This window comes from Salvelinus sp. IW2-2015, unplaced genomic scaffold (genome assembly GCF_002910315.2).
Source record: "Salvelinus sp. IW2-2015 unplaced genomic scaffold, ASM291031v2 Un_scaffold1058, whole genome shotgun sequence".
NCBI classification, from domain to species: Eukaryota; Metazoa; Chordata; class Actinopteri; order Salmoniformes; family Salmonidae; genus Salvelinus; species Salvelinus sp. IW2-2015.
In genome coordinates this window covers 256,268-283,387 of record NW_019942711.1, presented here as the reverse complement: position 1 = coordinate 283,387, position 27,120 = coordinate 256,268, and the positions used below count along the sequence as shown (strand labels likewise).

The window sequence follows — 27,120 nt, the reverse complement described above, 5'->3', positions numbered from 1 at the left end:
CGTCGGATGTGAGAACAGTCATATTCCAGGCAAAACTAATCCTATCAAACAGAATACTGGCAACCCAGAATAATCAGACCGATTTAATCAACCCGTCAAACCAAGGGTGCAGATGAAGTTCCTTGATAGCTTCTATCTGCTCAGACAAATCACACACACTATTACACAATTAGCCTTATTTTACTCCTTTACTCGTTCTTATCCTTCTGAAGGGCGTAGTGCTGTCATTTGAAATGAGACGATAGGAACTAAATGTGCCTCTCAGCAGCCTGCAGCATGGCCACCCAGACCTGAGAAGAGCCTGATATTGAGACAATGTGTCTCCCATTCAACAATTCCACTCAGGGCTATGCTGATGTTATACACTGCAACATAAGAGTGGCTTATGGGCCGCTCTATAACCCCAGAACTGACCTGTCCTGGCACCTATCATGACATCTTAACCTATAGTTGCAGTGCTTCTGTGACTCACGTCATTGAGCAGCTTCTCCAGGTTCTCRTGCAGCTCAAAGAAGTAGACAGTAGTGATGAGGCCCTCGCGAGCTTTGGACAGGCAGTCCCTGGACAGCTCTGCTATCTGATGGTGGATGAAGCTGATGACCCCGTCGGCCAGCGGCAGCACGCTCTCAGGGGAGAAGGTATTGATGAACTCTGCTAGATGCTCCTCCATCTGAGCCGTGGCCTGGGAGAGGGAGATACAGGAAACAGAGTTAGGAGAGTTTAATCCATTTCATATTTGACATTCAAAACTGAAATAGTTCAGTTGTGCTCCACTGAGCCATGGTATTTCCATCATTCTCACTTCCACCTGTTTAAAAGTAGACATAACTCCTGACATACAAATCAGAGAGGAGACAGCCTCGTTTCCCCTCAATTTCCATAGAAGAGAGTTTTCTATCTCTGACATACAGTACCACACACATACAGCAACACCATAACCTGCTACCTTTTGATACCAGTCTGCTCTAACCAATCCTTACTTGCACTTGAAAGTGTGAGAGAAAATTATGTTTTGTGTGTGTGTGTGTGTGTGTGTCATGTCTTACTTTGGGGAAGCGCTCCTTGTACACATGGTTCATCATGACGATCTCATTGTCAATAAAGTTGGCAGGAGGGGGAGCGGTCCAGGACTGAGGCTGCGGCGAGCGCGGTCGCATGTGTGGTGAGCAGCGGCCCCATCATCGTCGGTGATGCTCTCCGTGCTGCCAAAGTGCTTGGACAGGAAGTGCAACTCGTCCATGGTGGGCTGGAAGGGCAGCTGGTGCAGCCGCTCCTGAGACGAGCTGGAGGACTGGAGGGGGAGGAAGAGAGGAAGAGGAGGAGAAAGAGAAGGGAGGAAAGAGTGGAGGGTTGGACAGAAGACAAAAGACAAAAGAGATGAAAATGATGTTCTCTCATACATGAAATCCAGTTTTTGTATTGGCCAGAACCATAGCTAATCGTGTCCTCTGGTGGCTCGTGTTAGTGGCTATACTGGGAAGTGGGGACAGTTACCTCATCCATCTGTCTCAACTCTGAGAGACAGAGAGAGACACTAATGAAGTGAGCCCAGCACCAGGGTCCGTCTACATTAATCTGTCTCTTTCAGAATCAGACTCATTTACCTGCTGAGTCAAGCAATGGGACTTGACATTCCCCACAGGAGTCAATCCAAATCAATCCCAATTGGCATCCCTGCTTAAAACAATCAGGACAAGGTTGGATGGAAGGACGGGAAGATTATCTCTGTCACTGCATTTCATGGTTATAAATGTTCTGTTATTCATCGATGCTGCTTTCTCAATATGTCTGCCAGGGTATTGAAAAAGCACAGTTTTCCTCCCAAATGGATCTGTCTCCACCATAGCATGAATCAGACTCAGTCCAGGGGAGAGGAAGTATATAGCCTCGTTATTGTTTTTTATTGTGTTACTTTTTACACTTCGTTTATTTGGTAAATATTTTCTTAACTCCTTCTTGAACTGCACTGTTGGGTTTGTAAGGGGTTGTAAGTGAGCATTTCACGGTAAGGTCTACACACGTTGTATTCGGCGCATGTGACAAATAAAGTTTGATTTGAGCCACCCCCTGCCAGCTACATACTAGTTCCATGTCTCATTCAAGATATATATGTGTTGTTTGTTGAGTATTATTTCCAGTGGGGATATTTAGCTAAATAAGCCTGTGTGAATTGGGCACCGAACAGGGTGTACTATCTATTTTCTCTCTTTTCTACTCTCCTCTCTCATCCCACCGGGTCTGGTACTTATCTAGCTACCCTCCTTCTGTTCCTCCCTCTCTCCTGGCCAGACGAGAGCAGTCCCAGGCCTCTGATGGTTGTGTTACATAAGTGAAGAAAAACAGCGAGAGAGAGAGAAGAGAGAGAGAGACAGAGAGAGAGACAGAGAGAGGAAGAGACCTGAGGGAGAAGAATCAAAGACAGAGAAAATGTGGTAGAGATGATGTGTGTGCCGGTATGTGTGTGTGTCTATGAGTGTGTGAATGAGAGAGAGAAACTGAAGAAGACCCTGAGGCAGAATAGCACAGAGACAGTAAGAGTGTAAGCCATAGAGTGTTTAGAAAGAGAAAGGAGACAGAGACAGTAAGGAGTGTACCATAGTGTTAGAAAGAGAAAGGAGACAGAGGACAGGTAAGAGTGTCACATAGTGTTAGAAAGAGAAGGAGACAGAGACAGTAAGAGTGTACCATTGTTAGAAAGAGAAAGGGAGACAAGAGACAGTAAGAGTGTACCATGTGTTAGAAAGAGAAAGGAGACAGAGACAGTAAGAGTGTGACATAGTGTGAAAGGAAGAAGAGACAGAGACGTAAGAGTGTCCATGTGTGTTAGAAAGAGAAAGGAGACAGAGACAGTAAGAGTGTACCATAGTGTTAGAAAGAGAAAGGAGACAGAGACAGTGAAGTAAGTCAGACAAAGGAGAAAGAGAAAGTGGAAGAAAGCGAGTTTTGAAGAAAATAAGCTTTTTAGGAAAAGGCCATTGATGCATGAGATGAGACAAAGCAGGGTGAATCTGTGTTACCGTGGAGCTGGGCGTGTTGGTGCCATATCCAGAGGAGGGCAGAGATGCCAGGGACCATCGGCGACCATCCGCCCTTCAGAGGAGAAAAACAATGTACAGTATTAAACCTGAGAGCATCAGACCTATGCCCAACATCCTCAATGCATCCACCAATGGAACTAATATGGAAATATGCAAAGGAGGCGGCGCCCACATCCTGTATAACACAACTGATCCCCCGTATTGTATTAGTCATAACAGCCATCCGAAGGGAGAGGGAATAGAGTGGAGTGGCCTGGCCATTGTGTTTCTATGGGGCTGCAGCATGCTGCAGTGACAGACGGCAGAAGGATTTGATAAACGAAAGCAGTGAGTACAGGAAGCTATTACTGCTCCTGCCTCTGCTCCTCTAACTCTGACTGACTGACTGGGAAGAGATGGGATGACCTCCTGGCTAAGCTCTTTAGCTTCCTCTCACCACTCTCTGAGAGGTGTGATCATTCTCACTGGGAGGTGCTAGACCTGCATCTAACTGGTATTCACCTCTCCCTCCCTCCCTCTCTCACACACACATACACACGCATGCATACACACACAGTGTCAGGGAGCTGTTACCTTCTGGAGGAYGCGAATGAGAAGTGTGCCGGGGTGCTGGAAGAGAAGTTGCGTGGGCTGTCCAGAGGGCTACTTCCTGGAAACARAAAGGAATGGGAATAGAGAAACAGACAGAGCATGGGAGAGGAGGAGAGGTACTGTATGATGACGTGTTTACAGTAAGATGTTTCCCGTCCGAGATGGCTGTAGTACGTACCGAGGTGTKCAGGGAGGGGCAGAGGAGAGTGTGGGCGGTGGGGCAGAGTMGGGGAGGTGGTGGACAGGATCAGACTCTTCCTGTTACTGGTACGACAACTGGAAACACAGAGAAAGASAAATAGAGGGAGTTTTATGAACAATGATYTATTAGCAGGAGACCTTRTGTGAAGGTTTAGTGTGGTACATAAAATAGAGAGTGTGTTACTGCAAGTATGTGTGTGTGTTTGTCTGTGGTTTAGTGTGTTCAAGTGTGTGTGTGTGTGTGTGTGTGTGTGTGTTTGTGTGTGTGTATGTGTGTGTGGACATGTGCGTATGCAGGGCTCACTGCAGGAGGACCAAGGCGATAAAGATAATTCAATTTGCCATCAATCCTCAGCCGTCTCCTCTCATGCAAGATAAGGGTGAAGAGTAGGAAGGAGGGAGAGATACAGAGCGAGAGAGAGAGAGAGAGAGAGAGAGAGAGAGAGAGAGAGAGAGAGAGAGAGAGAGAGAGAGAGAGAGAGAGAGAGAGAGAGAGAGAGAGAGAGAGAGAGAGAATGGGAAGACAACAGGATCCTCTCAAATCCATGGGAGAACCTCAATTCTAATTGGAATCTCCACTCCACACACTCTCCTCCATGTCGTACTACACATGATGACTCTATCTGAGTCACACACAGACGTTCTCAGTAATGGCAAGAGGCCTCTTTAACGACACTCTAATAGCCCACAGCTCAGATCCATTTAAAACACACTCAGATAGCTCCATCACCAGCACTATGGCATATTGCCCCATCCACTCCTCTTTAATACTGTATGCACTACTAGTCAGTCAGTGTGACTTGGCTTTACCGTCAAGGAAAGGAGGAGAGACACTGCGTTCATATGCTGGTCGGAAATAAGAAACTCGAAAATGTCCGACTTGCTGATTTGTGGAATGCGGCAAGTGTATAAATACAACCAGTTAGCAAGATATTCCTAGTTCCATATAGCATGTGAATGCGGGAAGAGTCCTGCTGTTTTTCCACATCCTACCTCCGTCACACAGGTGAGAGGTTATACAGACATGCTTGTTGCCATAGCCGCAGGAAGTAGGGGTGTTGAGGGTGCAGAAGCACCCCCTAAGAAATCTGAATTTAAAAAAGATATAAATAACAATAAAAAAATAGATATTGTTTTTTCTCCACAAAAGTGGCACACTGGGCCTTTACTAGTCCTTTATTACCGGACCGGTGTAGCCCTCTGTAGRGCAGATTTTAAAYATTCTCCCATAAAGTGCCTCAAGCCTTGAACAATATAACATTTAACTGATTGAAAGTAAGGGGAAATCAGTGAACAAATTCCATGGTCAAGGCTACGACGGCGCCAGAGCAATGAATGAAGCTCACTCACGTGTTCAAAAGCGCATATCAGACCGGGAGCCTAATGGTTCTCAGGCAGGCCTAGCTCTTTATGTGTTTAAGTTTAGAAAACTCTCTCCGCAGAAGCGACAGTTACAGGGTTGGTGAAACAGCTTGATTGCTCTAGCAACATCCGAGAAACTGGGCAGAAGGGAATGGTACTTCAAATACAGCAATTGAACAACATCTTTAATTGAGCCTCTCATTCTCCTTCCACACGTTATTGAAAGAGATTAATTGCATCMAAAAGTTATTTAACAATCTGCAATGTTTGAATTTCCAACTTCAATTACTGAACAAGTAATTACATTATTGCCGCCAGCAAGCAGTCTAAACATGGCAGCATTGCGACACCATGTATAGTGTTGTGAAATGTTAACATGAGGAAAGGATGACCAAATAGCAGGCTACCAACTGCCTAAACAGTTGTAGCTCAATCTTGGGTGCAATGATCACGTTCCCGCACTGACTGACTGTGTGGAGGCTCATTGATTTAACGTTACGTTAGCCTACAGGCTATACTAGCAAATATATACATTATATAGCTGTCGGCTGTATTAGCCACGACTTACCGTTCTTTGTGCAGCTTCAAATGTCGAACAAAGTTGGAAGTTTTTGAGCCTCCATCTGTAATTTCCTTCCCGCATGTTTTGCAAGTTGCAATCCGTTTTTTGTTGATACAGCGTAGTCTTTATATCCGAAAATAATAATTTTGGGCATCATCTTTCCAAGGGCTCCATCTGAATTCACCCGACGACATTCCTCTGCACTGCCACGAACAACTTTTTCTCCGCTGGCACAATTTGATTGGCTGCTGTCCGATTCAAACTGWAATCTGTTAAATGAGGAGTTGATGCGCTGCACACTTTTTTAATAGCATCATTTTTAATATCTGAGCTTGGGGAGGGTATCAAGTCAGGTCGAGTCAAAAGGCTCAAGTCCAAGTTAAGTCACAAGTCATTGGTGTTAAAGTCAAAGTCGAGTTGCAAGTCATCATATTTGTGACTCGAGTCCACACCTCTGCCAAATAGGTCTACCAATAAACATTTATCCATTAGCTAAAGCTCTAGGCTACATTCTTTGGCACCACAGAAAGCCCATCATCGAATAGATGTCGCAATTTCAGCACCATGGACAGTGATCAGCAGTCTATACTTTGTTAGTGCCTGTCTGGTTAACGGGAGGACGAACTCCTACCTTGTGGGGATCCAGAGAAGCTGCTTTATGCCAGTGGCACAGATAGGGGGGTCTACCTATGTCAGAGGACCTTCCCCTTTGCCCTCCCACTCCTCAAGTGCCCTTTTGGGTATTTTTCTGAACCCACTGACCCCAAGTAGTCGTGATGTCATCACCCACTCCCTACCCTGTCTGTTGGTTTGCACTGTACAGAGCTCACATACTGCCGGTTGTGCCTTTTACCAATCTGCTCTATATGGAGATTGCGTGCTCATGGTATCCAAACATGCATGGCTTGAAATGCAGTCACCGTTCGAGTGTGTGTAGCAAGCAGTGGAGGCTGGTGAGAGGAGCTATAYGAGGACGGGCTCATTGTAATGGCTGGAATAGAATAAATAGAATGGAGTCAAACATGGTTTCAATTTGATGTGTTTGATACCTTTACATAGGTAAAGGCGACAAGCCGATGCTGATGACCAGTGCAACAGTGGTGCAATTCCATCGAGGTGCAATTCCCACTCTTTCTTCCTTCCGACTGGGCAGTAGCAGAGAGGCAGCAGTTGGTTCCCATACCTGTGTGAAGCTAGCCACAATAAGGATTAGCCACAATAGTGGAATTTGTGCTTCGCCTTAAAAATTAAAGTCCRCAATTAATACTGACCAAAACAGATACAGAGAGTGGAATAATGCCATATTTGGACTAGATATTAATGCTAAACAAGGTTGGAATGTTGTTATATAACTTAAAAATAAATACAATAATTTATTAATTTGACAATAAACAGTAAAATAAACTGTTAATTGGTGGTATACATACATGCACATGTACAGCCTTGCCTATAGAGTGTGTACCCATGAAATGGGGTATCAGACTACTCAGTGACACCTACAGATTACAATTCCAAAGAGTTTACACAAATATTAGAGTCTTAGCTCTTAATGCAGGACTTTGACTGTGTGAAATCACCTCCCCAGTCAACCTACTACTTTTAGTGGACATTCATATTGGACTGTACAGGCTTGCCTATAGAGTGTGCACCCATGAAATGGGGTATTAGCCTACTCAGTGACACCCACAGAACACAACTATGTCTCGGGTCAGATCTTGGGTATTCGGGTTATGAGTGGACCCGAGAAAGAATTCTAATCCCCACTCAACTATTGCTACATGACATATGTCATGCATTTGTCACGCATATCCATTCAGCCTTTCCCAGCACACAGGCAGATACGTGAGAGGAACTCTCCTTGACCACACACATACACCCCCCCCACACACTATCACCACACCCCACCGCCACACACACAGTTTCTTTGATGTTGTTTCAGAGGAGTGTTTTTCCATCTGAATAAATGCAGAGTCACTGCGACTAATAGGCTGATTGCTGAGTCATGACGTGAGCTGACTGTAGGATCACCCAGTCGAACAGACACAGAGGCAGTCGCAGAGACAACCCCCTGTATTCCATTGGGAGACAGTGACAGAGTGCTGCTAGCAACCAATCACAGACAGTCTAGTCAGGCTGCAGGTAATGCTAATGATTAGCATGACTCTGCAACAAATCAGTTCAATCAACCCGTGTTTGCTCTATCTGTTTGTTTCAGTTGTGAAGATTGTACTCCTGTGCTTGTGGTTATTACTGAGAATGTTGATAAAGAGTTGATCACAAAACCAGCTGTTAGGCTAAACCCAAATATCACCAACCACTAACCAGAGTGAGTTCATTCATTTTTGTTTTCATTACCTATCCTATAAAATATGATCCATCACCAAGCTTTATAGTTATGCTCATTTCCAGTCTTGACTCTTTAGCCTTTGCTACTGATGGATGCCTCTGTAATCCTAATTTGTGGTCCTCATCCCCAGCACTGGTTCTTTCCAGATTCAATCCTAATTAAACGTGAGGAAGAAGCTTTGGAGACGTATTAATTAACGTTTCATTTCACTGCAGATGATGGTGGGAGCAGAAAGTGCCGGCGAGCACATTAAACACTGTTTCACTTGGCTTTCATCACGTTCGTGGTTAATTGTTTCTTCAGCGACTGGGACTATTTAAAGGAGTGCAGGGCGCTCTGAGGCATCAGTGAGAAACCCTGAGTACAAAGAGCCTCACTGGCTGAGATTCTACTTCTGTGGTTCTCAGACTAGCAGGGTAAATGCACTCTCAATGCCGTGGGAAATAAATAGGGCTAAGTGTTCACACAAATATGTACACACACACACAAAGGCACGCACGCAAACGTACACACATGCAATTTAAGATGCACTACATGGCCAAAAAGGTGTGGACACCCCTTTAAATTAGTAGATTTGGCTATTTCAGCCACATCCGTTGGCTATTTCAGCCACCATGCAATCTCCATAGACAAACATTGGCAGTAGAATGGCCCATTCGGGAGAGCTCAGTGACTTTCAATGTGGCACCGTCATAGGATGCCACCTTTCCAACAAGTCAGTTCGTAAAATTTCTGTCCTGCGAGAGCTTCCCCGGTCAACTGTAAGTGCTGTTATTGTGAAATGGAAATGTCTAGGAGCAACAACGGCTCAGCCGCYAAGTGGCCATACAAGTGCACAGAACGGGACCGTCGAGTGCTGAAGAGTGTAGCGCGTAAAAATCATATGTCCTTGGCTGCAACACTCACTAATGAGTTCCAAACTTCCTCTGGAAACAGCGTCAGCACAAGAACTGGGTTTAGGGGATCCAGGAGAACGCTACCTGCCCCATAGTGACAATTTTAAAGTTTGGTGGAGGAGGAATAATGGTGTGGGGCTGTTTTTCATGGTGAAGGGAAATCTTAACACTACAGCATACAATGACATTTTAGATTTACATTTTTATTTAACCTTTATTTAACTAGGCAAGTCAGTTAAGAACAAATTCTTATTTACAATGACGGCCTACCGGGGAACAGTGGGTTAACTGCCTTGTTCAGGGGCAGAACAACAGATTGTCAGCTCGGGGATTCGACCCAGCAACCTTTCGGTTAGTGTCCCAACGCTCTAACCACAAGGCTACCTGCCGCCCTGAAGGATGATTCTGTGCTTCCAACTTTGTGGCAACAGTTTGTCGAAGGCCCTTTCCTGTTTCAGCATGACAATGCCCCCCTGCACAAAGCGAGGTCCATACAGAAATAGTTTGTCGAGATCAGTGTGGAAGAACTTTATTGACCTGCACAGAGCCCTGACCTCAACCCCATCGAAGTCCTTCAGTACACCCCCTTACTCATTATTTTAAAGGAAAATTAGTGTTGGTGTAATGGCTTTATAATTTAGGACCAGTCCTCCATGGCCCAGGCACATTCTCTGGTTGCTCATTCAGGGTCACAGCCAGACAGGACAGTGGGGAGATGTGGCTGTTTGTTTCAACCCCAGTCACTAAGGCTGGACTGAACCGGCTGACTCCACACAACCTCCCAGCTGACAAGCTGCTCCCTGCCTGGGGCTTCTCACTGAAGAGGAGGGAGGGAGGGAGATTGAGAGGAAGGAATAAATTAGGAGGGATGGAAAGGAAGGGAGAGATGGAGACAGAAAGATAGGTGGGGAGAAGARATGGAAAAGAACAAGGGCAAGGGAAGAAAGGGATGGATAGAGAAAATCAAATCAAGTGGAAGAGAAAAAAACGAGGGAGGAAAGAGAGAGGGAGACAAAAACAAATGAAGGAGGGAGGAAAGAGAGAGAGACAAAAATAAATTAGGGAGGGAAAGGGAGGATGTTCTCCCAGTGGTGCTCATCATCCTTGCAGGTGTAACTGGTGTGAAATGGCTAGCTTGTTAGCGGTGCGCGCTAGTAGCGTTTCAATCGGTGACGTCACTCACTCTGAAACCTTGAAGTAGTTGTTTACCTGGTTGTCGATGTGTTCAGAGGGTCCCTTGTTCAAGTCCAGGTTGGGACGAGGAGAGGGACGGCAGCAACACTGTTACACAGGTGTAAGGTAAACATGACCCAGTTCTTTCACAGTGCTGTACACACACACACACACACACTAWAATGTAAACACATGGAAACATAGCGAACACACACATTCACAAAAAAACACAGGCCCTTCTGCTTGAACAACACACCTGACAAATAGGAGCCCTCATCACCTTATTTATGCTTATCCTCTGCCTTTTCATCTATTCCCCCCCTCTCTTCCTCCATTCACAGCAGAGGGAACAGACCTCATTAATACTGAGCAAACCAAACCATGTCTCCCTCCATGCTAACAAACAGGCAGGTGCAACATTACATTTCTATGGATGTGATGACAAAACTTTGAAACTGATTATATTCTGAGGGACAAAGAGAATGCGAGAAAGTGAAAGAGAGCAAGAAAGAGAGACACAGAGCTGGGGTGGAGGGAGAAAAAGAGAGAGAGAGAGCAAGAAAGAGAGAAGCTGAGTATGAGATGGGGTGCAGCAGGTGTTTACATCTGGCACTGGAGAGATGGATAGAGGAGGGGGGAAAGAGATGGGTGGAGAAGAGCTGAGACTGGTAGAGGAAAGGAGGGGAAAGATGGGTAGCGTGAGCAATGGGTGGAGAAGGGGAGATATTAGTAGAGGAAAGGAGGGGAGAGAGATATAGGTAGAATAGGAGACTACTGGGTACAGGAGAGGTGGGAAGGAGGTAGAGGAGAGAGTTAGTGGAGAGGAGAGAGTACTGAGCGGTGGGCTCAGATCACATGTTGGCTTGTTGCTACGCAATGTGCAGCAGAGGAGACACAGATAAGAGTTGAGAGAGGGTGACCAGTGAGACGAGGAGAGGAGACAGAGGAGAGAGACACCCGACTCCATAGTTATTCAAGTTCACAGACCATGTGAGATGAAAAGAAAATGACAAAGGAGAAGCAATAATGTGAAAGAGAGAAAGAACAAAATACGGTGAATGTATGATGTGGGTGCAATAAGATTTTTTTTAAATGYTGTAAACAATTGCTACAATAGTACCAAAAAGTTACCATTTTTGTAACTAACCCAAGATAGACCACAGCTTGTCGTTTCCATTGTGAGCAAATTAAGCATAGTAGGCCCATGGAGGTGGGCAGAGCCAATCACGAGCTAGCGAAATCCTATTGGCMTGGTCAAGTATATATTAGCATATTTCCGTTAAGGAACGCCTACTCTGCGAAGTGCGTGTGTGCAATAACTCAATTCGCCCCTGCACTCCTTCTACTGTACGTTATTTATAACTGTACGTTATTTATAATGAGGGATATCTGAAGAAAATCGGCCCTCTCTTCAGTAAAATATATTTTACCCGACCCTACTTGAACTTTTGAAAAAAAACAATTGACCCTCCCCTATGCCCAAAATAATAATTAAAACATGAAGTGGATAGCAGAGGACATGCCTACCATTCACCCTCACTCAGAGCAGAGACCAGAGCCTTTAGATATGCAGTTTAGAAACTGTCCTTCATTTTGTAAGCATTAACCTACATGGCAAAGTATCCAGAAGGTTGTGGATTCACATTACACCGCGGACAACGGTAGCTGTGAAAAGATCTCCATTATAATTAAAACACTGCATAAATGTATCTGAGAAAAAATTGCCTTTTATAAAAGCATTTCATGCAATTCTACATTATTTGACATGACTGGAGACAAGCAGAATCTTTTAATATCACAACAGCGCATGACAACTAATGAGCGCATGCTGCAGCACCGGAGAGGTTGTGATTTCTATACAGGATCATGTTTAAAAAAGAGGATGGTCTAAGTTTGGAACAGTGCTGAAGTTGTCTATCAACTGTAAACATTGAGCGACAACAGAACCAGTTACGACTGGTGTTTCTAAAAGTAAATTCAAAGGCTCTGTAGAATGACTGTATAGCCTAATAAGACATTTTTCATTTCATTATTATTTCATTCTACATAATTATTTATTTTAAACTGCAGAGGAGTATTTCTGCCTGTAATAATCCCCTTTTGTGGGGAAAAACYGTGCCCAGAAACTGTTAGGGTCTACATAAAGCTGTTCCAACAGCAGAGCTTTCTTTTCAGCACCATGGAGTGACTCCTTACCACTGCTACACCTGGCTATCAGTGGAGCTTTGTCTGGCAGAGAAACAGTTCATTCAGCCTCATTTACTGCCTTTAAAAAAAAATCTACTGACAATTTAGAAGTACAAACTATGGCATAAGGGGATGACGAGCGGATAAGAGGCAATCCATAATTTCGATTAAGACATTAATGAGCGAGCTAGGATGGACGTAGTCAATATAACTATTTGTTCAGCACTTTTGAAATGTACAGCCACAGAATTGACTATTTCACTAAAATAGGCTATAGGCTACATGTGCACCACCAAGTCAGAACAAATGGCTAAATTATGAGGGTAAAAGGGGCCAAATTATTAGGGTGAGGCACATGGGCTAATAACAGCTTACTACACAACATACACGTAGTATTACTTTCTTAGCTACAGTATACATATCTCCCTGGCATATTACAGCATTTATGCAGCAGCATACAATACATTTTTTAACTCACCATGTTGTGCTGTGCTCACTTGAACAGAGGAGTGGAGCGGAGGTCCTTGGTGGGKAAACTTTGTCATCAAAGTCTGGCATTCTCTGGATTTATGGTGCTTTCAAGGCAACTGAAAACTTGAAGAAAAAAACCCAAAGTCGAATCATGATGTCAGTGATCTTCAGGTCGGAGCTCTAGAAAGAGGCTCAAGTTCCAGACTTGGAATTCCAAGTTGGATGACCGTTCAAAACGTATTTTCCCAGTGTGGCAAAATTGCAAGATTATGTTATAATACTTTTATTGCATCATGGTTGTTTTATTCACCAGAATAGAGTATTCTTAACTATTGTGTTCTACTGAGGATGGGCCTCTGGGAGATAAAACTGACAGGAGATTTACCATGTCTTTTGGGTGATAAAACCTAAAGAGCATCCCAGAGCATGAGTTAATGTTTCTGTTCTATACCGTACCAGGGAGAGATGGTTCCAGTTTGGAGTCGGAGGGCCAGACACTGGTCTCTATACAATGAAAACTGTTGACACAGCAGATACTGTCTGCTATGTATTATAAGTATCTTTCATACAAATCTTAACCTTGTGACCAATTCTATGTATCTGTTGTTCGTCATGTAGGTTGAAAGGGGTGTATCTTGGCTATAAAAGACCTTTGTACTTTTGTCTCGGCGCTCTCAACGGATCATCAGAGATGGTGATTCGTCGACCAGCCATCGCTATTGCAAAGCTCTCACTATTAAAGATTTAGTTTGAGTATAACTCTGACTTGTGTGATAAGTTTGTCTCTCCTCATTTGATAGTAAAGAAATGAACCACCACACCAGTCGGAGCAAATTTTTTTCAGAGTTCCCACTTGTCTTGAACGCTCTGAAGTCTGAGATTTCCCAGTTCCGAGTTTCCATTTGTTTTGAACAAGGCAGAAGGCATGCTGGATTGACAGCATGACCAATGTATTCAACTTTTTCTGGCCCATCGTGTTAAATGTTTATCCTTTTAAGCTTGGAAAATAGACGCTTAAATCGAGACCACACACCCACTCCACTGAATCTATTCATCTAAACCCAGACCTTTTTGTGCCACCGCAAGCATTGCGCCGATCATTTTTGCCTGTGAGCAAACATATTTCTGGCACACCCCCGAATCTAAAGGTGTCAGGACCCGGTGCGAGAAACAGTCACTAATAATCGTCAGAACCCAGAAGATGAGGCAGACACAGCAGTACTAGAGATGGTGGTTTAATTAAAGAACAAAATCTTCAGGCAAAGAAACTAAATCCACAATGTCCAAAAATAAAGCCAAGAGGCACAAAATGGAAAACCTCCAAAATACAAAAGAAACTCCACAAAGTGGTAAAAACAGCAGGGAAAAACAAACCTCAAAAGACTACTCAAATAATACACAAGAGAATTACTATATAAAACAAGGCTTGGGCTGGGGCTGGGTGCTAACTATACAAACACTGAGCAAGGAACTGAGGAACACACAGGGTTTAAATACTAACAAGGGAATGACCTACAGGTGCAAACAATAATTAGAGCAAGAAAAAACCAAAAGGTACAAAAAAGGTGCAATGGGGACATCTAGTACCAAAACCCGAACAGTCTTGGCCAAAACCTACAGAATCCCCCTCCTAGGAACGGCTCCTGACGTCCTACCAGCCTTCTCAGGGTGGAGGGTCCTGAACTGACGAATGAGGTCAGGTCCAGTATGTCCTGGCAGGAACCCAGGAGCGCTCCTCGGGACCGTAGCCTTCCCAGTCACCAGACTACTGCCAGGACCGCTGCAACCCGGCGGGAATCCAGTATCCGGTGGACCGGTAATAAAGCGACTGGCCACCGATGACACGGGGGCGGAGGGGGGAGGTCTGCTGCCGGGATAAGGGGAGAAAAAACAAAGGTTTTAATAAGAAATGTGAAATGTTGGATTGATCTTAAGGATCTGGGTAGTGCAGGCGAAGTAAACGGGATTGACTCTCCTGGCAATCTTAAAGGGACCGATGAACCTCTGGGAGCTTGCGCGATACTCCACCCGTAGTGGTAAGTTCTAGTTGAGAGCCATACTTTCTGGCGGGTACAGGAGGAACCGGGAGGCGACGTCTGTTGGCTTGTCGTTGGTACTGCTGAGAGGACGCAGAAGATTAAGACGTGCCTTCTTCCACGTAAGCCGACAGCGTCTGATGAACCTCGAGGCTGAAGGCACTCTGACTTCTGCCTCCTGGTCCGGGAAAATAGAGGCGCATAGCCAAACTGACACTCATGCGGGGATATACCAGTGGAGGAGGAGCACAAGGTGTTGTGCGCGTACTCGGCCCAAACAATGAAGGATGACCATGTGGACGGGTTGTTGGAAACCATGCATCTGAGGGTGGTTTCCAGCTCCTGATTTATCCTCTCAGTTTGGCCATGGACTCCGGATGGTACCCTGAAGATAAACTGGCCGTGGCCCTATGAGTTGGCAGAAGGCTTCCAAAACCTTGAGCGGACTGGGGACCTCTGTCGGAAACCATATCTTTGCGGAATCCCAAAGACTCGGAACACATGGTTATCACCAAACTCAGCTGTTTCCTTGGCAGAAGGTAATTTGGTCAAGGGAACAAACCTGGCCGCCTTAGAAAACCTGTCGATGATGACTAGGATCGTAGTATTACCATGGACGGAGGAAGGCCAGTAAAAAGTCCAACCGAGATATGGGACCAGGGTCGGTGGGGAATAGATAGAGGGTGAAGGAGTCCTTGAGGGCGGAGGTGAGAGGATTTGCCCTGGCAGCACACGGAACAGGCCTTGACGAAAGTGGCAACGTCTTCTTTTATGGTGGGCCACCAGAACTTACGCTGGATGAACTCCAAGGTGCGACCTACGCCGGGTGACAGGTGAGGCGAGAGGAAGTGCCCCACAGAAGGACTTGGGAACCTTGCTGCCTTGGGAACAAACAACCGATTAGCAGGACCTCCTCCAGGGCCCGGTTCGATGGCTTATGGCTTGTTTCACGGTATCCTCCACTTGCCACGAGATCGGAGCCACGATCTTAGCGGCCCGGAAGGACAGTCATGTCAGTAATCTTTCGAATGGCAGGAGAGTAGATTCGTGACAAGAGCGTCCGGTTTGAGATTCTTCGACCCGGGTCTATAGGTGAGGATAAACTGAAAATCGGCTGAAGAAAAGAGACCATCGAGCTTGTCTGGAGTTCAACCGTTCGCCTGCTGGATATACTCCAGATTTTTGTGGTCCGTAAGCACTTGAACGGTTGAGAAGCCCCCTCGAGCAGTGTCTCCATTCCTTCAATGCCATCTTAACCGCTAGGAGTTCACGATCCCCACATCGTTAATTCCTCTCGGCCGGGGTAGCCGGTGAGAGAAAAGGCGCAAGGATGAAGCTTCTTGTCTCACCCTCTGAGACAGGACAAGCTCCAACCCCAACCTCTGATGCGTCTACCTCCACACAAAAGGTTCATCCGCCGTTGGTAGTGTCAGGATGGGAGCAGAGAGGATGCGCTGCTTGAGTCCTTGGAAGGCCGTCTCAGCTCTCTCCCCACAGAAACCTTGTGTTGCCACCCTTGGTTTACAAGCTGAAGAGAGGGGCTGCCACCCGAGCTGAAGTTCTTGATGAACTTGCGGTAAAAGTGGGTGAAGCCCAGGAAACGCTGAACTTCCTTAACGGACTTGGGGGTGGGCCAATCCGCTACGCCCCTACCTTTTGGGTCCATCTGGACTCGCCGCGGGTTCCACTATAATCCCAGGAATTGTACTCGAGAGGAATGGAATTCAACACTTTTCCGGCTTTAACGTACAAATGGCTGTCTAGGAGGCGTTTGAGCACTTGTCTGACATGCTTAGTGTGTTCTTGAAGGGAAGCTCGAAAAGATGAGGATGTCATCCAAGTAACAAACACAAAGATGTTAAGCCATATCCCTAAGCACATCGTTTTATGAGCGCTTGGAACACAGCGGAGCGTTGGTCAGGCCCGAAGGGCATCACCCGAGTATTCGTAGTGACCAGTAGGCGTGTTGAAACGCGGTCTTCCACTCGTCCTCCGGTTTGATCCGCACAAGATGGTATGCGTTCCGCAGGTCAAGCTTAGTGAAGACAACTGCTTCCTGGAGCAGCTAAAAGGCTGTGGCCATAAGGGGTGAGCGGGTAGCGGTTACGGACGGTTATGGCATTGAGTCCCCGGTAGCCGATGCAAGGTCGTAATCCACCGTCTTTCTTGGCCACAAAGAAAAACCCTGCTCCGCCGCGAGGTAGATGGAAGCGCATGAGGCCTGCTGCCAGAGCGTCCTTGATGTAGGTATCCATAGCAGCTCGTTCGGGAGGAGAAAGGGAGAAAGATCCGACCCCTGGGAGGGCAGGTCCCCGGCAACAGGTCGATGTGCAATCGTAAGGTCTATGGGGTGGTAGTTTGGTGGCCCTCTGTTTGCTAAATCCAGTTTGAGGTCATGGTAACACTCGGGAACTCGGGACAGGTCGATGGATTCTAGAGACTCGGAAGGGAACTCTGGGAACTCGGGAAGATACAAGTGGCTTGGCACGTAGGACCCCACTGCTTGATAGTGCCACAGACCAGTCGATGTGAGGGTTATGGCTGTGAAGCCAGGGATAACCAAGGACGAAGAGGAAAACTCGGAACAGGAGATCAGATGAAAGTTCATCACTTCCTGGTGTTGGGAAACTGAAAGTCGCAAGGGGGTAGTGGCACGAGTGACAAGTCCAGATCCCAAAGGGCTTCTATCCAACGTAGTAACCCTTATGGGGTCACTTAGAGGTTCAGAAGGAACGCACATTCTCCTTCGCCCAGACCCCATCCATGAAGTTACCTGCGGCTCCAGAGTCTACCAAGGCTTGAAGAGAAAACTCGTGGTCGTCCCAGGAAAGGGTAACTGGAATGAGCAGGCGGGAGTTGGATGGATGGGAGGAGTTATGTTCCCCGTTACAGTCCTCCCAGGCCTGCACGGGAGAGTGCGTTTCCCTGGAGCCCGGACACGTGAGCGGAAAATGGCCCGGTTTGCCGCAATATAGACAGCATCGCTCCCTCATACCGGCGGTCTCTCTCAGCCTGGGAGATGCGTCCAACCTGCATGGGTTCTGGTGGAGCCAGCGAGGATAAAGGTGGAGACTCGGAGCTGGAACCGATAGGAGCTAGGGTGAGCGGTCTACGGTTGAGTTCTCTCTCTCTCAGACGCTGGTCTATGCTGAAGCCACTTGATAAGGGACTCGAGGTGTCCGTGGTTCCCGAGTGGCCAGTTCATCTTGGATGGTGTCAGAAAGACCTTCAAAAAACACACTGTGAGCGCCTCGTCGTTCCAGCCACTTGCTGCTGCCACAGTGCGGAACTGGATGGCATAGTCCGTCACGCTGCGCCGACCTTGGCGGAGAGTCAGGAGGCGTTTGGCTGAGTCAGGGCCGTTGGTAGGACCTTGAAACACTCGCTTGAATTCTTCAGCAAAGGTAGAGTAGCTGGCACAGCAGGGACTTTGGCATCCCACACAGCAGTAGCCCAGGCTAGGGCTTTTTCCGACAGCAGGGTGATGATATATGCTATCTTGGACCGGTCGGTGGGAAACGACGATGGTTGCAGCTCAAAGGAGAGAGAACATTGGGTGAAAAACCCTTACAAACACTCGGATCCCCTGAGAACCGTTGGGGAGGCGGCAGACGAGGTTCAGCCAGGGGGTTAACTGCCAGGGCACTTGAATCGGATGAACTGGAGCAGAAGCGGTTGCCGGGGAAAGTCGATCCGAAATCTGCTTAATGGAAGTCAGCATCTCGACAGAAGTTGAGAATGTCTAGCCATTAAGGCCTCTTGCTGAACCAGAGCAGCTTTCGTGGCGTTGGACAGTCCCCTCGTGGTGGGACAGCATGGAAAAAAGATCCTGGGTACTGGCTGCCTCTGGTTCATTATAATGGCTCAGTGTTTCTGTCAGGACCCGGTGCGAGAAACAGTCACTAATAATCGTCAGAACCCAGAAGATGAGGCAGACACAGCAGTACTAGAGATGGTGGTTTAATTAAAGAACAAAATCTTCAGGCAAAGAAACTAAATCCACAATGTCCAAAAATAAAGCCAAGAGGCACAAAATGGAAAAACCTCCAAATACAAAAGAAACTCCACAAAGTGGTAAAAAACAGCAGGGAAAACAACCTCAAAAGACTACTCAAATAATACACAGAACTAAATCTCAAAAGACTACTCAAATAATACACAAGAACTAAACCAGAGAACCTCTGGAAAATCCAACAAGAGAATTATCTATATAAAACAAGGCTGGGGCTGGGTGCTAACTTACAAACACTGAGCAAGGAACTGAGGAACACACAGGGTTTAAATACTAACAAGGGAATGACCTACAGGTGCAAACAATAATTAGAGCAAGAAAAACAAAAGGTACAAAAAAGGTGCAATGGGGACATCTAGTGACCAAAACCCGAACAGTCTTGGCCAAAACCTGACAAAAGGTCTACCGCCAGCACTTAAATGTACTATTGCAATAGGTTTGGTTCTGTTTTTAACTAGGCAAGTCAGGTAAGAACAATAATCTTTACTCTTATTTACAATGATGGCGTACCCCTCCCATAACCCGGATGACGCTGGGTCAATTGTGCGCCGCCCTATGGCCAATCACGGCTGGCTGGGATACAGCCCAGGATCAAACCCGAGTCTGTAGTGACGCCTCTAGCACTGTGATGCTGTGCCTTAGACCACTGCGCCACTCAGGATCCCCGTTAATTGATTACAAATTAGATGACCCTCCTCTGGACAAAATAGAAAAATACTAAACCCTCCCCCTGACTGAAATTGTAAAAGCATGACCCTCCCCCATTTTCCACCAGGTAACAATTGTGTACATTTCGACCACTCCCTAAACAATTCAATTTTTTCTAAACTTTGGCAAAGGGTAAAGTCTACAAAACTTAGTCCAGTTTTCATCAATGAGAAAATGTGCAGAATGTCAGCCAAAACCCATCTTGCTACATCTTCTCCCACTGCCGGCCAGTAGGCTTCCTCTCATCACTATATTTGGTGGTGAGTGGAAATTCCAACCGTATGCTTCAGATTTATACATCCGGTGAAACATCTGGCTCATTGTTCTATCTGTGATAGTACTGTATAGGCTACACTGTGTGACCACAATCGATGACATACCAAGCAAAGAAAAACCAGGGCAGAGAGAAGAATATTACAGTGAAAAAGAGAGTGCCTTGTCTTGTCCTCTATCCTGACACTCAACACCTATACCCATCTAGAGCCATCAAGAATCTTCTCAGTCAATCCAAAGTCACACATTCCTTCCATCTCCCAGCATCCTCTCCACCTCCTGACCTCCATGGGCTGGGACAAAGTCGCCAGCGTCAGCACATCACAGCAACCCAATCTAGACAGACACCTGAGGAGAGGCGATGCCACTCCAGCCTGGAAGATGATGGATGTGGCTTTATTGTCCCGGAAAGTTTAAACACTGACTGACAGATGTTGAAATGGACACGCCAGCTCTCAAGCAGAGCTCTGACTAACACAGCTTTGTCACAGCTCCACTGGACCACATAAGGATGCTGTGTGTTAAATGTCAAATTGTGTGGCCTAATTTCATTACCGCCACCAGAGAAGTCAAACAGTGCGTAGTCACCTTCTACTGACCCTCTTACAGCTGTCTGAGACACAAGTTCCAGATCCATACGAGATGCCCTGAGGCACAGATCTAGGATCAGCTCACCTTCCCCAGATCCTTATAACTGTTCAAAACAAAAACAAACTTTGTAAGTAAGAAGTAGGCATTGGTCTGAAGCCGAAAAATAAAGGATATTCACAAGCACAACAATGGTAACAGAAATAATGTAGTTATTAGTACTTATTTAATATTAACAGCTGATTTTCCAGAGGGAAGTGAAAAACCAGAAACACATTTAAGCCAATATGGAGTAAACTGGAAAAATACCCCTGATCTCATTTAACATGACAATCGAGCAAGCTACTGGAAAATATACAAATAATCAACATGTAGCCTACCAATGAACTATTCACATACATTCTTGACTGTCACGTTAGGTGGTTCGGAGAGCAAGGCATGAAGTGGCACAAACTGCTCTGTGTTCTGCGCCAGCTCCCCCTGACATCCTACTTATCCCCCTGGCATCCTACTTCTCCCCCTGACATCCTACTTCTCCCCCTGACATCCTACTTCTCCCCCTGGCATCCTAGTCTTTCACCTCGGTGGAAACGACTTGGGATATACCAAGGGGACGGCACTGGTGCAGCTGATGCATGGATTTAGAGGTGGTCATCCGAATGTTTCCCGGGACAACAGTGGTCTTCTCTGATATCGCGCAGCGGAGGAGCTGGATGTTCCAGTGGGGCCAGAGGATAAACAAGTGCATAGAGAGGGCCCGGCACTCTATCAATCATCTGGTATATGCATTTCAGGSAACACAATCCGCCACCCTGATGTTAAGCAATGTGTCCCTGGGATGTCCCGTAGGGATGGAGTGCATTTGACGGAGGGGCAACAACGTATTTCTTGAAAGTTTAGAGTTGGTCTCTCCAGTCTCTCCAGCGTGGCAGTTTACCAAGGTTTGGTGTTGACAATGAACTTTACTTAGCTAGCTAGCTGTGCTTTGTGGAAGAATGTGGGAGATATTGTCAACATTGAGTTGTGCCGGTTCATGATCAGTCCATACAGCTAATGTTAAAGCCTTGTTAGCTTGTAGCTAACATTACTGGCTAACATTAGTTGGCTAGCTAACTGGCAATAGCAGCCAAGGACGTTCGCTATCTTAGTTGTGCTTATTTGTTTGTACTCTGATTACACGCAAGTTTCAAGGCCAACAGTTTACACAGATGACTTCYGCCACGTGAAAAACCTTCCATAGCAAAATATAGCTAGCTTCCTTAGCTTGTAGCTTGCCTCTCATCTGACTGGTGAAAGCTAGCTACTAGCGCTGTTGCTGCGCAATCCAAGTGCTTTGGTCTGGTTTTAGAACTCCTGAGATTCGGCTTAAAAGATGCCCAGCTAACATGAGGAATCTGCCCAGAAGCGGCCCTTTTCCGGGGGGCCATAACTGATTGAATCGGCCTGGAATCGGGTGTCGGACTCGGCCGGAAATCAAAATGAATGATTGACCAGAATCGACACGATGTATCCGTCTAACGGAATTCAGCCGATTTTGCCGGCATTTTTCCAGAATCCCCCCAGAAGTGGCTTGATGCAATTTTAAATAAATGTATACAAAATTACCTGATTTAGTCATTTTTTATATTACTATTATACATTTTATACATACAAATTATACCCATCCACAATTTTTTTAAATAATTGTATTTATTTAGTACCCCCTTTTCATCATATTCAATTGTCTTGTCCCATCACTGCAACTCCCGTACGGCCTCAGGAGAGGCAAAGGTCGAGAGCCGTGCGTCCTCCAAAACACAACCCCGCCAAGCCGCACTGCTTCTTGACACAATGCACGCTAAACCCGGAAGCCAGCCGCACCAATGTGTCAGAGGAAACACCGTACACCTGGTGATCATGTCAGCGCCTGACCCGCCACAGTAGTCGCTACAGCCTGATGGGACAAGGACATCCCGGCCGTCCAAACCCTCCCCTAACCCGGACTGCACTAGGCCAATTGTGCGTCGCCTCATGGGTCTCCCGGTCGGCACGGGTATTAAACCAGCATCTGTAGCAATGCAATTTGCATTGCAGTGCCTTAGACCGCTGCACCACTCAGGAGGCCCGATCTGCAAAGGTTTTAATGCTCATCAAAAGTATCAAAATACTAAAACACTACTTAAATAATAGTATTTTTTATCACAGAAACAATGAGAAAATATGGGAAAATAAATAAATAATAAAATGTTAATTATATAAAGCAGCCTGTGTACTCATCTGCCAGAGAGTAGCCACAATTTGCCCGAGCCCCAAGTAATACGTTTGGGCCAGATAACTGACACCGGAATTGGCCCAAGCTCAATCCCCACAACCTAGCCATAAGTAATACTGCTGAAGTCGGCCCAGACTCGGGCCACATGACTTCGGCTGAGTCTAGCTCTCAGCCGAGTGCCCCGACTCTCAGCCGGAATCGGTCCAGATCCACTGTGCTAGCTGGGTGTTAGCGTTGTCAGAAATGTAACAAAAGGGTAGCACATCGTTTGTTCTTAATGGACAGAAACGAGCACGTGAGATTGATAAATTATACATTTAATCAAAACTGTTGCCCCTACAAACGTATTCAGTCCAAAAGGTGGCAAGTCTAATAGTCACTTTATGGACGCTGTAGTCTTGTTCTTATCCGACTCCTAGATATTGAGCTAGGTCGGGGCAATACATTTTATTGTTTTCCTAATTCTAACAACCCAGATGGCTCATGACCAGAGGCAGGGAGAGTGTTGTGTACCTGAATTTAACATTGAGCTTCAACCAATGCCATACTACTGTGGGGGCTGTAGGTAAATCACAACTGACCGTAGATCAGGGCAGTAAAATAAAATTTTAAAAAATGGAAGAGTTTCTGGGCACCCCATCGACACTCCAATAAAAAAAGAAACCAATAAATACATTTACTCAATAAAATAACAATTTTCAAATGATCTTTCTCAAAAACGTTTGTATATTGTCCCATACAATAATCTTCACTCTTAATTTAAAAAAAATTAAATTACAACTCCAACGCTGAATACCACTGGTCTAGGTGCTTACTTCAAAGCTAGAACAGCTTTTGACGTTGCAGTCTCAGAGACAAAACATTAGCTTCTTGTTATTGTCTTTGATAAACAAAGATCCCTTATTTTGTCTAGAAACATAGAGGCTGACAGAGACACAGTGGACAGTGTCAAGAGTGGCATTCTTCAGATTCAGTATTGAGGGGGTAGACTTTTCCTGGAACTGAAGTCAGGCTCCGACGGGACTAAAGAAGATCAAAGAGAATAAAAGCCCCATTACTCCACTGAAATGATTTTTACTCTAAGAGAGGAGTAATGCTACCACTTCCACCAAAGCTACTGCTATTGAATCCAAACATCCCCTGAGAGACAGGAGACCACTCAGAAGGACATGGATTCTGGAGTGGCCCAGGTATCTTGACACCCCCACACTTACACTCCTTCGATGTGTGTATGTGTGGCATTGTTTGAAGGTAGGATTCCAGCGATGACATTGCAACCAGCAGCAGAGATATATTGAGTTATAAATGAGAATGCAGACTTACTTCAGTCAAACAAGTATCTTGCGTATGTGCACGGGTTTGCTTTCACATGTGACACACATGGAGCCAGGCACATGCAAGAAGTACAATTGGTTGGTGCTTTAATGCATGCTTAGTTGCCCACTACGCTCTTTACTTTCTGCATCTACCTCATATTATTGAGTCTACCTGTTAAGTACTGTTGGTAATAGTGGTCTGATGGCCTTGTTTGTTTGTAAGGGTTACGGTGTGGCATGAAGAGGAGGTGTGTGTGTGTGTGTGTGTGTGTGTGTGTGTGTGTGTGTGTGTGTGGTGTGTGTGTGTGTGTGTGTGTGTGTGTGTGCGTGTGGGTGGCGTGTGCGTGTGCGTGTGCGTGTGCGTGTGCGCTGTGCGTGTGTGTGTGTTGTGTGGTGTGTGGTGGTTGTCTAGGGAGGTTAGGGATGGAGCAGTGTTGTTTCGCTCCTGATATTTTTGTGATGAGTGTAACCTGAGCCAGCAACTGAGGGAATACATGTCCCTGATTATCAACACTCATTATACTCTCCTTTTATTCTCCTCCCTCATTATCTTCTTTACCTCTCACTCTTCCATCCTGAAACACCCACCCACTACATCTGTATTTTACATAACAACACACAGGAAACACCCCACCACCACATAAAAAGAGAGAGACTTGTGTGCACGCATGTGCCTGACTACAGCTGAATGAGACACTCATGCCAGGACGTTCTACTGCTCATGCTCTTTCTCTCTGCATCCTCTATATCTTTCGTGTTTAAACTGTTAAGAGCTGGATACAGACAGAAAGAAAGGAGGGAGAGGGAAAGAGAGAGATTGAGAGAGAGTGGTAGAGAGACGACCTGGTGCTGGTCTTCAGACTGCTCAACATACCCAGTGTGTTGGTCTTGATGGAGGCTGAGAAAGAGATATTGACACACTGGAGGCCCTGTGCCTCTTACTCACTCCCTCTCCTCGCCGCTCTCATTTTCCTCTACCCTTTCTTTCTCCCTCACTGCTCTCTCCACATTGCTAAAGGCCCATTTGACTTGAAGGATGTGATGGACAGTAATGTAGTGTGATAATCGGCATGTCCTTCAAAAATAGGGATCGCCATTGTGAACATGATGTACGCAGAGACCAGCCTAACATAAAATGGTAAAGTCTGACAGATCTTAATTACACTGCAGTGTAATGGAAGATATAACATTTGTTAGAAAGTTTTAATTATAGGGGCACTAATGAGATGATTGAACACACAAATTCTATGAAAATACACATCAGCAAAAGCTGTCTTGTTAAATCAGCATGCTGACTAGATCGAGTATCTTCTCTGTCTGTGGGTGGTTTCGTGGTGTTTGGTGTGTGTGTTAATAAACTGCAGTAATAACAGGCCACAGGCAACTAATCCCTGCCAATCAGCAGGAGAGAATGAAGTCATTGGGAGTCGGAGGGACTGGGGCACAGTAGAGAAGATTCTCTGAGATTAAAGCGAAATGATCTTGATCATGGCTAGAACTCTGGTTTTAAGAATATTCTATGTGTCAGAGAGCTACGTATCCCTTACAGTCATCGCTCAACAAGAGTTTATCTCAGCATCACTGAGTCAACTGATTAAACAGAGTCATGGATATAATCAAACAGTCACCTTTCATTTGAGTCACTATTTAGTAAATACTATATTAAGACCTCAAATAATGATACTCCTATTCTATAGCTGGTACATAGAGGATGTCTGTAGAACCACTGACAACAGCAATCTTCATAAACACTCTAAGCCCTCGAACAGCTCCTCAGCAGAACTGAGCAGAAATACAAAACCAGATGGAGACTCACACACTCAACGACCGCACACGCACACATGCACACAACACAACCACACACCACACAACACACTCACACACACTCGGTGACCTTACAAGCACAAACCATCAGTTGCACTGTCAATGCTAACTCACTTCTCATGTAACACTTAGCTGCTACATCAAACACAGAGACGGAGAAGATACCCAGATAAGATGAGGTGATGGAGGGAGGAGAGAACACAGATAGATTGAGGTGATGGAGGGAGGGAGAGAAACACAGATAAGAATGAGGTGATGGAGGGAGGAGAGAACACAGATGATGAGGTTGATGGAGGGAGGGAGAAGAACACAGATAGATGAGCGTGATGGGAGGGAGGGAGAAGAAACACATAATAGAAATGAGCGTGATGGGGGAGGGAGAGAAACATCAGATGATTAGTCTGAGAGAAAAGATAGAGGTGATGGAGGGAGAGGAGAGAAACACAGATAGATGAGGTCTGATGGAGGGAGGGAGAGAAACACAGATAGATGAGGTGATGGAGGGAGGGGAGAGACACACAGATAAGATGAGGTGATGCGAGGGGAGGGAGAGAAACACAGAATGATTGATGATGAGGGAGAACCGATGATGGATGGAAGGAGGCGGGATACAGAGAAGGATATAAAAACAAGGAAGGGAACAACATCACGTATTACAAAACAGAATCCCCATCCCTCAGGACACACTGACCTATTTAACAGTGCCCCTTTGTTTTATATTTTTGTACTTTGTGGTGCGTCGGATTACATGTTGCTTGCGGGTATTGAGGGTAGTCTTAGGCGTAAGGCTAAGCACGAGAAGCAGTTGAGAACTGAGAGTCAGGAAGCAGCAGGGTCCCTTGAAAAATGTCGTCGCAAACGCTCCCTCATACCTTTAGAATGTGTCATACCGTGTCTGAGTGATGTGGCGGTAGAAATCAAAACGACAGTAAAAGGAGAGTGAGGGAGAGAGAGAGGAGAGCAGGAGAGAGAGAGAGAGGAGAGGAGGGAGGGAGGGGTAGGGAGGAGGGGAGGGAAGGAGGGAGGGGCTGAGGCCTGTCTGTTTGATTTTGTAAATAGGAACAAAAAATAGAACGGGGTACATTGTGGATCGTGGTCTCAAGGGTATAGGGCCACCTGGCAAGCGGAAGGGCTTATACCAAGAAAAACTTTCAAAAGACGGACTAATTTGAGACAGAAAGGAGTTGGGGGGGGGGGGAGTAATGTCATAAAGTAATGCACTCTGTCTCAATCTCTCTGCGTGTGTGTGTGAGGATGCTCGTGTGTTTGAGAGGGATAATCATT

General features: G+C 45.9%; 1 protein-coding gene across 1 annotated transcript in view; it reads right to left on the bottom strand.

The window, feature by feature from the left end:
* LOC112069616 (microtubule-associated serine/threonine-protein kinase 1-like) overlaps positions 1 to 27,120 on the bottom strand; it is a 74,780-nt gene that overhangs the window by 18,089 nt on the left and 29,571 nt on the right. The window contains 11 exon segments of the mRNA XM_070438605.1: positions 473 to 682; positions 1,047 to 1,177; positions 1,180 to 1,291; positions 3,018 to 3,090; positions 3,612 to 3,687; positions 3,808 to 3,905; positions 10,181 to 10,278; positions 14,590 to 14,695; positions 14,889 to 14,947; positions 16,390 to 16,551; positions 18,440 to 18,564. Coding sequence (XP_070294706.1) covers positions 473 to 682; positions 1,047 to 1,177; positions 1,180 to 1,291; positions 3,018 to 3,090; positions 3,612 to 3,687; positions 3,808 to 3,905; positions 10,181 to 10,278; positions 14,590 to 14,695; positions 14,889 to 14,947; positions 16,390 to 16,551; positions 18,440 to 18,564 — 1,250 coding nt within the window.